Source organism: Phyllopteryx taeniolatus, chromosome 2, assembly GCF_024500385.1.
Source record: "Phyllopteryx taeniolatus isolate TA_2022b chromosome 2, UOR_Ptae_1.2, whole genome shotgun sequence".
In the NCBI taxonomy this organism is placed as follows: Eukaryota; Metazoa; Chordata; class Actinopteri; order Syngnathiformes; family Syngnathidae; genus Phyllopteryx; species Phyllopteryx taeniolatus.
Genome location: NC_084503.1, coordinates 33,797,340 through 33,810,814, shown reverse-complemented (window position 1 = coordinate 33,810,814; position 13,475 = coordinate 33,797,340). Strand labels below are relative to the sequence as shown.

At 35.2% G+C, this 13,475-nt stretch overlaps 1 protein-coding gene across 4 annotated transcripts in view; it reads left to right on the top strand.

The window, feature by feature from the left end:
• Positions 1-13,415, top strand: part of LOC133474294 (frizzled-3-like) — a 39,944-nt gene extending 26,529 nt beyond the window's left edge. For all 4 annotated transcript variants that reach the window (XM_061765852.1, XM_061765851.1, XM_061765854.1 and 1 more), the window contains 2 exons: positions 11,644-11,807; positions 11,876-13,415. In XM_061765852.1, coding sequence (XP_061621836.1) covers positions 11,644-11,807; positions 11,876-12,062 — 351 coding nt within the window. In that variant the 3' untranslated portion in view covers positions 12,063-13,415. The remainder of the gene's footprint in view (positions 1-11,643; positions 11,808-11,875) is intronic.
• The last annotated feature ends 60 nt before the right edge of the window (positions 13,416-13,475 follow it).

Below are 13,475 nucleotides of genomic sequence, written 5' to 3'. Positions count from 1 at the left end.
TGAAAAGAGTATTAGGGTTTCAAAACAGATTTACAGTTTCAAATTAGGGTTTAGAGTTTTAGGGTTTCAAAACAGATTTAGGGTTTCAAGACAGGGTTATGGTTTCAAGATAGGGTTAGTATTTAAAATTATGGTTTCAAGACAGGGTTAGGGTTTAAAATTAGGAATTAAAAAGAGTTTAAGGATCAAAACAGGGTTAGGGGTTCAAAGAAGGGTTTAAAGAGAGTTTTTAGGGTTTCAAATTGGGGTTTCAAAAGAGTATTAGGGTTTCAATTTAGGGTTTTAAAACAGATTTAGGGTTTCAAGACAGGGTTAGGGTTTCATGATAGGGTTAGGGTTTCAAGATAGGGTTTTCGTTTCAAATTAGGATTTCAAGACGGTTGGGGTTTCAAACTGGGGTTTCAAAAGAGTATTAGGGTTTCAAATTAAGGTTTCAAAACAAATTTAGGGTTTCAAATTTGGGTTTAGAGTTTTAGGGTTTCAAAACAGATTTAGGGTTTCAAGACAGGGTTAGGGTTTCAAATTAGGGTTTCAAAAGAGTTTCAGGATTTTCAAAACAGATTTACACTTTCAAATTAGGGTTGAGAGTTTTAGGGTTTCAAGACAGGGTTAGGGTTTCAAGATAGGGTTAGGGTTTCAAATTAGGATTTCAAGACAGGGTTAGGGTTTCAAAAAAGGGTTTCAAGAGAGTTTTAGTCTTTCAAATTAAGGTTTCAAAACAGATTTAGGGTTTCAAAGAAGGGTTTAAAGAGAGTTTAGGGTTTCAAAACAGATTTACAGTTTCAAATTAAGGTTGAGTGTTTTAGGGTTTCATGACAGGGTTAGGGTTTTGGGTTAGGATTTCAAGATGGTTAGTGTTTCAAATTAGGGTTTCAAAAGAGTATTAGTGTTTCAAATTAAGGTTTCAAAACAAATTAAGGTTTTCAAATTAGGGTTTAGAGTTTTTGGGTTTCAAAACAGATTTAGGGTTTCAAGACAGGGTTAGGGTTTAAAATTAGTGTTTCAATACAGGGTTAAGGTTTCAAATTAGGGTTTCAAAACAGGGTTAGGGTTTCAAAGAAGGGTTTAAAGAGAGTTTTAGGGTTTCAAATTAGGGTTTCAAAACAGATTTACACTTTCAAATTAGGGTTGAGAGTTTTAGGGTTTCAAGACAGGGTTAGGGTTTCAAGATAGGGTTAGGGTTTCAAATTAGGATTTCAAGACAGGGTTAGGGTTTCAAAAAAGGGTTTCAAGAGAGTTTTAGTGTTTCAAATTAAGGTTTCAAAACAGATTTAGGGTTTCAAATTAGGGTTTAAAGTTTTAGGGTTTCAAAACAGATTTAGGGTTTCAAGACAGGGTTAGGGTTTCAAATTAGGATTTCAAGACAGGGTTAGGGTTTCAAGAGAGTTTTAGGGTCTCAAAAGAGTACTAGAGTGTCAAATTAGGGTTTAAAAACAGATTTATAGTTTCAAATTAGGGTTTAGAGTTTCAAGACAGGGTTAGGGTTTCAAATTAGGGTTTAAAGAGTATTGGGTTTTCAAGTTAGGGTTTCAAGAGAGGGTTAGGGTTTCAAATTAGGATTTCAAGACAGGGTTAGGGTTTCAAAAAAGAGTTTTAGGGTTTCAAATTAGGGTTTGAAAAGATTATTAGGGTTTCAAAACAGATTTACAGTTTCAAATTAGGGTTTCAAAACAGATTTAGGGTTTCAAGACAGGGTTATGGTTTCAAGATAGGGTTAGGGTTTCAAATTAGGATTTCAAGACAGGGTTAGGGTTTCAAGATAGGGTTAGGGTTTCAAATTAGGATTTCAAGACAGGGTTAGGGTTTCAAAAAAGGGTTTCAAGAGAGTTTTAGTCTTTCAAATTAAGGTTTCAAAACAGATATAGGGTTTCAAATTAGGGTTTAAAGTTTTAGGGTTTCAAAACAGATTTAGGGTTTCAAGACAGGGTTAGGGTTTCAAATTAGGATTTCAAGACAGGGTTAGGGTTTCAAGAGAGTTTTAGGGTCTCAAAAGAGTACTAGAGTGTCAAATTAGGGTTTAAAAACAGATTTATAGTTTCAAATTAGGGTTTAGAGTTTCAAGACAGGGTTAGGGTTTCAAATTAGGGTTTAAAGAGTATTGGGTTTTCAAGTTAGGGTTTCAAGAGAGGGTTAGGGTTTCAAATTAGGATTTCAAGACAGGGTTAGGGTTTCAAAAAAGAGTTTCAAGAGAGTTTTAGGGTTTCAAATTAGGGTTTGAAAAGATTATTAGGGTTTCAAAACAGATTTACAGTTTCAAATTAGGGTTTAGAGTTTTAGGGTTTCAAAACAGATTTAGGGTTTCAAGACAGGGTTATGGTTTCAAGATAGGGTTAGTATTTAAAATTATGGTTTCAAGACAGGGTTAGGTTTTAAAATTAGGATTTAAAAAGAGTTTAAGGATCAAAACAGGGTTAGGTGTTCAAAGAAGGGTTTAAAGAGAGTTTTTAGGGTTTCAAATTGGGGTTTCAAAAGAGTATTAGGGTTTCAATTTAGGGTTTTAAAACAGATTTAGGGTTTCAAGACAGGGTTAGGGTTTCATGATAGGGTTAGGGTTTCAAGATAGGGTTTTCGTTTCAAATTAGGATTTCAAGACGGTTGGGGTTTCAAACTGGGGTTTCAAAAGAGTATTAGGGTTTCAAATTAAGGTTTCAAAACAAATTTAGGGTTTCAAATTAGGGTTTAGAGTTTTAGGGTTTCAAAACAGATTTAGGGTTTCAAGACAGGGTTAGGGTTTCAAATTAGGGTTTCAAAAGAGTTTAAGGATTTTAAATTTGGGTTTCAAAAAAGGGTTAGGGTTTAAAGAGTTTTAGGGTTTCAAAACAGATTTAGGGTTTCAAATTAGGGTTTGAAAACAGGGTTAGGGTTTCAAAGAAGGGTTTAAAGAGAGTTTTAGGGTTTCAAAACAGATTTACAGTTTCAAATTAAGGTTGAGAGTTTTAGGGTTTCATGACAGGGTTAGGGTTTTGGGTTAGGATTTCAAGATAGTGTTTGGGTTCCAAATTAGGATTTCAAGATGGTTAGTGTTTCAAATTAGGGTTTCAAAAGAGTATTAGTGTTTCAAATTAAGGTTTCAAAACAAATTAAGGTTTTCAAATTAGGGTTTAGAGTTTTCGGGTTTCAAAACAGATTTAGGGTTTCAAGACAGGGTTAGGATTTAAAATTAGTGTTTCAATACAGGGTTAAGGTTTCAAATTAGGGTTTCAAAAGAGTTTAAGGATTTTAAATTTGGGTTTCAAAACAGGGTTAGGGTTTCAAAGAAGGGTTTAAAGACAGTTTTAGGGTTTCAAATTAGGGTTTCAAAACAGATTTACACTTTCAAATTAGGGTTGAGAGTTTTAGGGTTTCAAGACAGGGTTAGGGTTTCAACATAGTGTTAGGGTTTCAAATTAGGATTTCAAGACAGGGTTAGGGTTTCAAAAAAGGGTTTCAAGAGAGTTTTAGTGTTTCAAATTAAGGTTTCAAAACAGATTTAGGGTTTCAAAGAAGGGTTTAAAGAGAGTTTAGGGTTTCAAAACAGATTTACAGTTTCAAATTAAGGTTGAGTGTTTTAGGGTTTCATGACAGGGTTAGGGTTTTGGGTTAGGATTTCAAGATGGTTAGTGTTTCAAATTAGGGTTTCAAAAGAGTATTAGTGTTTCAAATTAAGGTTTCAAAACAAATTAAGGTTTTCAAATTAGGGTTTAGAGTTTTTGGGTTTCAAAACAGATTTAGGGTTTCAAGACAGGGTTAGGGTTTAAAATTAGTGTTTCAATACAGGGTTAAGGTTTCAAATTAGGGTTTCAAAACAGGGTTAGGGTTTCAAAGAAGGGTTTAAAGAGAGTTTTAGGGTTTCAAATTAGGGTTTCAAAACAGATTTACACTTTCAAATTAGGGTTGAGAGTTTTAGGGTTTCAAGACAGGGTTAGGGTTTCAAGATAGGGTTAGGGTTTCAAATTAGGATTTCAAGACAGGGTTAGGGTTTCAAAAAAGGGTTTCAAGAGAGTTTTAGTGTTTCAAATTAAGGTTTCAAAACAGATTTAGGGTTTCAAATTAGGGTTTAAAGTTTTAGGGTTTCAAAACAGATTTAGGGTTTCAAGACAGGGTTAGGGTTTCAAATTAGGATTTCAAGACAGGGTTAGGGTTTCAAGAGAGTTTTAGGGTCTCAAAAGAGTACTAGAGTGTCAAATTAGGGTTTAAAAACAGATTTATAGTTTCAAATTAGGGTTTAGAGTTTCAAGACAGGGTTAGGGTTTCAAATTAGGGTTTAAAGAGTATTGGGTTTTCAAGTTAGGGTTTCAAGAGAGGGTTAGGGTTTCAAATTAGGATTTCAAGACAGGGTTAGGGTTTCAAAAAAGAGTTTTAGGGTTTCAAATTAGGGTTTGAAAAGATTATTAGGGTTTCAAAACAGATTTACAGTTTCAAATTAGGGTTTCAAAACAGATTTAGGGTTTCAAGACAGGGTTATGGTTTCAAGATAGGGTTAGGGTTTCAAATTAGGATTTCAAGACAGGGTTAGGGTTTCAAGATAGGGTTAGGGTTTCAAATTAGGATTTCAAGACAGGGTTAGGGTTTCAAAAAAGGGTTTCAAGAGAGTTTTAGTCTTTCAAATTAAGGTTTCAAAACAGATATAGGGTTTCAAATTAGGGTTTAAAGTTTTAGGGTTTCAAAACAGATTTAGGGTTTCAAGACAGGGTTAGGGTTTCAAATTAGGATTTCAAGACAGGGTTAGGGTTTCAAGAGAGTTTTAGGGTCTCAAAAGAGTACTAGAGTGTCAAATTAGGGTTTAAAAACAGATTTATAGTTTCAAATTAGGGTTTAGAGTTTCAAGACAGGGTTAGGGTTTCAAATTAGGGTTTCAAATTAGGGTTTAAAGAGTATTGGGTTATCAAGTTAGGGTTTCAAATTAGGATTTCAAGACAGGGTTAGGGTTTCAAAAAAGAGTTTCAAGAGAGTTTTAGGGTTTCAAATTAGGGTTTGAAAAGAGTATTAGGGTTTCAAAACAGATTTACAGTTTCAAATTAGGGTTTAGAGTTTTAGGGTTTCAAAACAGATTTAGGGTTTCAAGACAGGGTTATGGTTTCAAGATAGGGTTAGTATTTAAAATTATGGTTTCAAGACAGGGTTAGGTTTTAAAATTAGGATTTAAAAAGAGTTTAAGGATCAAAACAGGGTTAGGTGTTCAAAGAAGGGTTTAAAGAGAGTTTTTAGGGTTTCAAATTGGGGTTTCAAAAGAGTATTAGGGTTTCAATTTAGGGTTTTAAAACAGATTTAGGGTTTCAAGACAGGGTTAGGGTTTCATGATAGGGTTAGGGTTTCAAGATAGGGTTTTCGTTTCAAATTAGGATTTCAAGACGGTTGGGGTTTCAAACTGGGGTTTCAAAAGAGTATTAGGGTTTCAAATTAAGGTTTCAAAACAAATTTAGGGTTTCAAATTAGGGTTTAGAGTTTTAGGGTTTCAAAACAGATTTAGGGTTTCAAGACAGGGTTAGGGTTTCAAATTAGGGTTTCAAAAGAGTTTAAGGATTTTAAATTTGGGTTTCAAAAAAGGGTTAGGGTTTAAAGAGTTTTAGGGTTTCAAAACAGATTTAGGGTTTCAAATTAGGGTTTGAAAACAGGGTTAGGGTTTCAAAGAAGGGTTTAAAGAGAGTTTTAGGGTTTCAAAACAGATTTACAGTTTCAAATTAAGGTTGAGAGTTTTAGGGTTTCATGACAGGGTTAGGGTTTTGGGTTAGGATTTCAAGATAGTGTTTGGGTTCCAAATTAGGATTTCAAGATGGTTAGTGTTTCAAATTAGGGTTTCAAAAGAGTATTAGTGTTTCAAATTAAGGTTTCAAAACAAATTAAGGTTTTCAAATTAGGGTTTAGAGTTTTCGGGTTTCAAAACAGATTTAGGGTTTCAAGACAGGGTTAGGATTTAAAATTAGTGTTTCAATACAGGGTTAAGGTTTCAAATTAGGGTTTCAAAAGAGTTTAAGGATTTTAAATTTGGGTTTCAAAACAGGGTTAGGGTTTCAAAGAAGGGTTTAAAGACAGTTTTAGGGTTTCAAATTAGGGTTTCAAAACAGATTTACACTTTCAAATTAGGGTTGAGAGTTTTAGGGTTTCAAGACAGGGTTAGGGTTTCAAGATAGGGTTAGGGTTTCAAATTAGGATTTCAAGACAGGGTTAGGGTTTCAAAAAAGGGTTTCAAGAGAGTTTTAGTGTTTCAAATTAAGGTTTCAAAACAGATTTAGGGTTTCAAATTAGGGTTTAAAGTTTTAGGGTTTCAAAACAGATTTAGGGTTTCAAGACAGGGTTAGGGTTTCAAATTAGGATTTCAAGACAGGGTTAGGGTTTCAAGAGAGTTTTAGGGTCTCAAAAGAGTACTAGAGTGTCAAATTAGGGTTTAAAAACAGATTTATAGTTTCAAATTAGGGTTTAGAGTTTCAAGACAGGGTTAGGGTTTCAAATTAGGGTTTAAAGAGTATTGGGTTTTCAAGTTAGGGTTTCAAGAGAGGGTTAGGGTTTCAAATTAGGATTTCAAGACAGGGTTAGGGTTTCAAAAAAGAGTTTTAGGGTTTCAAATTAGGGTTTGAAAAGATTATTAGGGTTTCAAAACAGATTTACAGTTTCAAATTAGGGTTTCAAAACAGATTTAGGGTTTCAAGACAGGGTTATGGTTTCAAGATAGGGTTAGGGTTTCAAATTAGGATTTCAAGACAGGGTTAGGGTTTCAAGATAGGGTTAGGGTTTCAAATTAGGATTTCAAGACAGGGTTAGGGTTTCAAAAAAGGGTTTCAAGAGAGTTTTAGTGTTTCAAATTAAGGTTTCAAAACAGATTTAGGGTTTCAAATTAGGGTTTAAAGTTTTAGGGTTTCAAAACAGATTTAGGGTTTCAAGACAGGGTTAGGGTTTCAAATTAGGATTTCAAGACAGGGTTAGGGTTTCAAGAGAGTTTTAGGGTCTCAAAAGAGTACTAGAGTGTCAAATTAGGGTTTAAAAACAGATTTATAGTTTCAAATTAGGGTTTAGAGTTTCAAGACAGGGTTAGGGTTTCAAATTAGGGTTTAAAGAGTATTGGGTTTTCAAGTTAGGGTTTCAAGAGAGGGTTAGGGTTTCAAATTAGGATTTCAAGACAGGGTTAGGGTTTCAAAAAAGAGTTTCAAGAGAGTTTTAGGGTTTCAAATTAGGGTTTGAAAAGATTATTAGGGTTTCAAAACAGATTTACAGTTTCAAATTAGGGTTTAGAGTTTTAGGGTTTCAAAACAGATTTAGGGTTTCAAGACAGGGTTATGGTTTAAAATTAGTGTTTCAATACAGGGTTAAGGTTTCAAATTAGGGTTTCAAAACAGGGTTAGGGTTTCAAAGAAGGGTTTAAAGAGAGTTTTAGGGTTTCAAATTAGGGTTTCAAAACAGATTTACACTTTCACATTAGGGTTGAGAGTTTTAGGGTTTCAAGACAGGGTTAGGGTTTCAAGATAGGGTTAGGGTTTCAAATTAGGATTTCAAGACAGGGTTAGGGTTTCAAAAAAGGGTTTCAAGAGAGTTTTAGTGTTTCAAATTAAGGTTTCAAAACAGATTTAGGGTTTCAAATTAGGGTTTAAAGTTTTAGGGTTTCAAAACAGATTTAGGGTTTCAAGACAGGGTTAGGGTTTCAAATTAGGATTTCAAGACAGGGTTAGGGTTTCAAGAGAGTTTTAGGGTCTCAAAAGAGTACTAGAGTGTCAAATTAGGGTTTAAAAACAGATTTATAGTTTCAAATTAGGGTTTAGAGTTTCAAGACAGGGTTAGGGTTTCAAATTAGGGTTTAAAGAGTATTGGGTTTTCAAGTTAGGGTTTCAAGAGAGGGTTAGGGTTTCAAATTAGGATTTCAAGACAGGGTTAGGGTTTCAAAAAAGAGTTTTAGGGTTTCAAATTAGGGTTTGAAAAGATTATTAGGGTTTCAAAACAGATTTACAGTTTCAAATTAGGGTTTCAAAACAGATTTAGGGTTTCAAGACAGGGTTATGGTTTCAAGATAGGGTTAGGGTTTCAAATTAGGATTTCAAGACAGGGTTAGGGTTTCAAGATAGGGTTAGGGTTTCAAATTAGGATTTCAAGACAGGGTTAGGGTTTCAAAAAAGGGTTTCAAGAGAGTTTTAGTCTTTCAAATTAAGGTTTCAAAACAGATATAGGGTTTCAAATTAGGGTTTAAAGTTTTAGGGTTTCAAAACAGATTTAGGGTTTCAAGACAGGGTTAGGGTTTCAAATTAGGATTTCAAGACAGGGTTAGGGTTTCAAGAGAGTTTTAGGGTCTCAAAAGAGTACTAGAGTGTCAAATTAGGGTTTAAAAACAGATTTATAGTTTCAAATTAGGGTTTAGAGTTTCAAGACAGGGTTAGGGTTTCAAATTAGGGTTTAAAGAGTATTGGGTTTTCAAGTTAGGGTTTCAAGAGAGGGTTAGGGTTTCAAATTAGGATTTCAAGACAGGGTTAGGGTTTCAAAAAAGAGTTTCAAGAGAGTTTTAGGGTTTCAAATTAGGGTTTGAAAAGATTATTAGGGTTTCAAAACAGATTTACAGTTTCAAATTAGGGTTTAGAGTTTTAGGGTTTCAAAACAGATTTAGGGTTTCAAGACAGGGTTATGGTTTCAAGATAGGGTTAGTATTTAAAATTATGGTTTCAAGACAGGGTTAGGTTTTAAAATTAGGATTTAAAAAGAGTTTAAGGATCAAAACAGGGTTAGGTGTTCAAAGAAGGGTTTAAAGAGAGTTTTTAGGGTTTCAAATTGGGGTTTCAAAAGAGTATTAGGGTTTCAATTTAGGGTTTTAAAACAGATTTAGGGTTTCAAGACAGGGTTAGGGTTTCATGATAGGGTTAGGGTTTCAAGATAGGGTTTTCGTTTCAAATTAGGATTTCAAGACGGTTGGGGTTTCAAACTGGGGTTTCAAAAGAGTATTAGGGTTTCAAATTAAGGTTTCAAAACAAATTTAGGGTTTCAAATTAGGGTTTAGAGTTTTAGGGTTTCAAAACAGATTTAGGGTTTCAAGACAGGGTTAGGGTTTCAAATTAGGGTTTCAAAAGAGTTTAAGGATTTTAAATTTGGGTTTCAAAAAAGGGTTAGGGTTTAAAGAGTTTTAGGGTTTCAAAACAGATTTAGGGTTTCAAATTAGGGTTTGAAAACAGGGTTAGGGTTTCAAAGAAGGGTTTAAAGAGAGTTTTAGGGTTTCAAAACAGATTTACAGTTTCAAATTAAGGTTGAGAGTTTTAGGGTTTCATGACAGGGTTAGGGTTTTGGGTTAGGATTTCAAGATAGTGTTTGGGTTCCAAATTAGGATTTCAAGATGGTTAGTGTTTCAAATTAGGGTTTCAAAAGAGTATTAGTGTTTCAAATTAAGGTTTCAAAACAAATTAAGGTTTTCAAATTAGGGTTTAGAGTTTTCGGGTTTCAAAACAGATTTAGGGTTTCAAGACAGGGTTAGGATTTAAAATTAGTGTTTCAATACAGGGTTAAGGTTTCAAATTAGGGTTTCAAAAGAGTTTAAGGATTTTAAATTTGGGTTTCAAAACAGGGTTAGGGTTTCAAAGAAGGGTTTAAAGACAGTTTTAGGGTTTCAAATTAGGGTTTCAAAACAGATTTACACTTTCAAATTAGGGTTGAGAGTTTTAGGGTTTCAAGACAGGGTTAGGGTTTCAAGATAGGGTTAGGGTTTCAAATTAGGATTTCAAGACAGGGTTAGGGTTTCAAAAAAGGGTTTCAAGAGAGTTTTAGTGTTTCAAATTAAGGTTTCAAAACAGATTTAGGGTTTCAAATTAGGGTTTAAAGTTTTAGGGTTTCAAAACAGATTTAGGGTTTCAAGACAGGGTTAGGGTTTCAAATTAGGATTTCAAGACAGGGTTAGGGTTTCAAGAGAGTTTTAGGGTCTCAAAAGAGTACTAGAGTGTCAAATTAGGGTTTAAAAACAGATTTATAGTTTCAAATTAGGGTTTAGAGTTTCAAGACAGGGTTAGGGTTTCAAATTAGGGTTTAAAGAGTATTGGGTTTTCAAGTTAGGGTTTCAAGAGAGGGTTAGGGTTTCAAATTAGGATTTCAAGACAGGGTTAGGGTTTCAAAAAAGAGTTTTAGGGTTTCAAATTAGGGTTTGAAAAGATTATTAGGGTTTCAAAACAGATTTACAGTTTCAAATTAGGGTTTCAAAACAGATTTAGGGTTTCAAGACAGGGTTATGGTTTCAAGATAGGGTTAGTATTTAAAATTATGGTTTCAAGACAGGGTTAGGTTTTAAAATTAGGATTTAAAAAGAGTTTAAGGATCAAAACAGGGTTAGGGGTTCAAAGAAGGGTTTAAAGAGAGTTTTTAGGGTTTCAAATTGGGGTTTCAAAAGAGTATTAGGGTTTCAATTTAGGGTTTTAAAACAGATTTAGGGTTTCAAGACAGGGTTAGGGTTTCAAGATAGGGTTTTCGTTTCAAATTAGGATTTCAAGACGGTTGGGGTTTCAAACTGGGGTTTCAAAAGAGTATTAGGGTTTCAAATGAAGGTTTCAAAACAAATTTAGGGTTTCAAATTAGGGTTTAGAGTTTTAGGGTTTGAAAACAGATTTAGGGTTTCAAGACAGGGTTAGGGTTTCAAATTAGGGTTTCAAAAGAGTTTAAGGATTTTAAATTTGGGTTTCAAAAAAGGGTTAGGGTTTAAAGAGTTTTAGGGTTTCAAAACAGATTTAGGGTTTCAAATTAGGGTTTGAAAACAGGGTTAGGGTTTCAAATTAGGGTTTTAAGACAGGTTTAGGGGTTCAAAACAGAGTTACGGTTTCAAAGTAGGGTTTAAAGAGAGTTTCAGGGTTAAAAATTAGGGATTTATAATAGGGATAGGGTTTAATATTTAGGTTTATTGACGGCTTTGGGTCTTTAAATAGTTTTAAGGTTTCAAATTAGGGTTTTAAGACAGGGTTAGGGTTTCAAAAGAGGGTTATTTTTTTTCAAAGTATGGTTTCAAAACCGGGTTAGCGTTTCAAATTAGGGGTTGTAATCAGGCTTAGGGTTTCAAATTTGGGTTCAAAGAGAGATTTAGGGTTTCAAACTAGGGTTAGTGTTACAAAGTAGGTTTTCAAATTCGGGTTTAGGTTTTAAATTAAGGTTTCAATAAAGGGGAAGGGTTTCAAATTGTAATTGTAATAATAACAACAGATTTAACATTATCAAGCTAGAAAATCCATTTGCTGCACTACTGAGTAGCGTTCACATTCCCTCAGTGAGGTTACGGGAATGGAATGACTCTTCCTAGTCAAGCCGTCGGGTGTTGCGAGGGCAAAGAAATTCTATTTTGACTACAAAATGTATGAAATTATGAATCGGTAGTTTCATTATTTTGGTTGGCAAGTGACCATGGTACAAGCAGGTTAATGCCCTTCGACTTAATGGACTTGGCGCTGCGTCAGTTCACGCCTCCACGTCCTCCATGAATTTTTTGGACTGAGAAGTCTGGATATTCGGCTCTTGAAAAAAGTATGGAATTTTCAAATCTCAAATGTGTATCGGAAACCTGTTAAAAAAAATGTATGGTTTTACAGTCATAACGAGGAAAACCATGACTACAATGTGGCCCTCATGACATACAAGCAAGAGTATGTTACTTTTAACTGGATCCTATGGTCATAAATACATGTTGAATAGTGTTGATATTTTCAAATGGTTGTCGTCCTCCTTCAGGGTACCTCCACTCACGCCTCCTCCACTCACCTGGCCGTCCTCGACGACCCGGACGAGCCCCTGAGAAGCCGCCCCGGCCAGCCCGCCTCCGCCAGGAGCAAAGCCGGCAGCGTCCACAGCAAAGCCAGTTACCACGGCAGCCTGCGCCGCGCTGGCGACGACAGGTACGTTAAACGGGAAGTCGCGTTAGAAGCCACCGACGCGTCACTCTCTCCCCCTCCCGCCGTGCCAGGAGCGACACGGTGGTCTACAGAAGCGTCGAGGAGCGCAGTTTCCACGGTAGCGCGCCGCGTCTCGACCGTCCGCTGTCCACGCACGGTAGCCAGAGGGAAGTGACCGAGGCCCCGCCCACTCTCATCACGCACGGATCCACGGGGAGCGAGAGCCGCGGTGCCGGCAATGACGGCACCAACGCCTAACTACTCACTGCCGGGTGGTGGTAATAGTTTTGAGGGAAACGTTGAGCGTGTTACATGCTCAGACTGGACTCCATTTTGTGCAAGCACACACATACGCAAACATTCTTGCTGTTAACAATCCTAAATGGCTTGTCCGCTCATTTTTTTTAATGACATTTCATCAGTTTCGCTCCAGACTGTAAACTTCGTAAACTTCATTTGTACGTGGACCTAATGTGAATCTGTGGACCTCCTGGTGTGTTAGTTTTAACTATTTTTATACTGTGAAGTGTGTGTGTGCGTGTGCGAGTGGAAGATTTAAACTGTCGAGTTGTATTAAACAAAAAAATATGATGAACCAACACAATTTAGCACTGACACATCTGCTTAATGCATCTCAATAAATTAGGATATTGTGAAAACTTAATTTATTTTAGTTGTTCAATTCAAAAAGTTTAACTTAAAAAGATTCAAAGTAAAATATTTCATCAATTAGAATTACAGTTTATGAAAAAAACATTTTAGTATTGCATAAACACTCAAAAATGATTTGTAATATAGAAAAACAAATCGGTACGGATTGGCCTTCTGAAAAGTATTTACCTATGTTGTTTAATTGAGTTTCACTTTGGGAATTGAGCTTATTGAATTTATCGTTGATATTCTCATTTACTGAGATTCGCCTGTGTATATTCAAACAATTTTACCTTGATACATAACAGAAAACACTGATTACTTTCATTACTACACTTGATAAAAGTATTTTAACCCGCTCATCTGTAAATGTTTCTTCTGCTCCTGTGACTCACTACATGATCTCTTTTTGTAAATACGGTATGATTCTTCGTTCATGTGAACCTACCTCGCCTGTGTGATCGGCCTTCTGTGCTCCCCATCAAAAGCATCTTTTACCTTCACATAACACGCACACATAACTACAAACATTCTCCATCCTCATCAACAAATTTGCCTTCTGCCTCTCCTGCCTGTAACCATACACTCGTTTTGTTTTGGACCTACAAGCGTCTGTGTTCTTACAGACCATATAAAAAAAAAAAAAACGTCTCACTGAACAAATTAATAAGCGCAACATAAGTGACCTGGACAGATAATTAATTTTAAAAAAAGACTTCTCAGCCCGAATTGATTGCATTTGTCTTAGGATGTGAGGTGCAGCAACATTCTTTTCTAGATGTCATATTGTGATAGAATTGATGTGTGCAACTGTGGTGGCATTAAATGGAAATGTCACAGTGTATCAAAAACATTGTAAATGAAAAGCCTCAATTGTTTGTTTTAATTTATTTATTTGCAGTGTGTAACTGCTTTAACTACTTTTACATGCAGTCTAATAAACTTTTTTATGGACTTTAATACTTTGTCCATTTATTAACCCTTTTGAAAATCAATGGAACCATTGTTTTTTACTTTGAC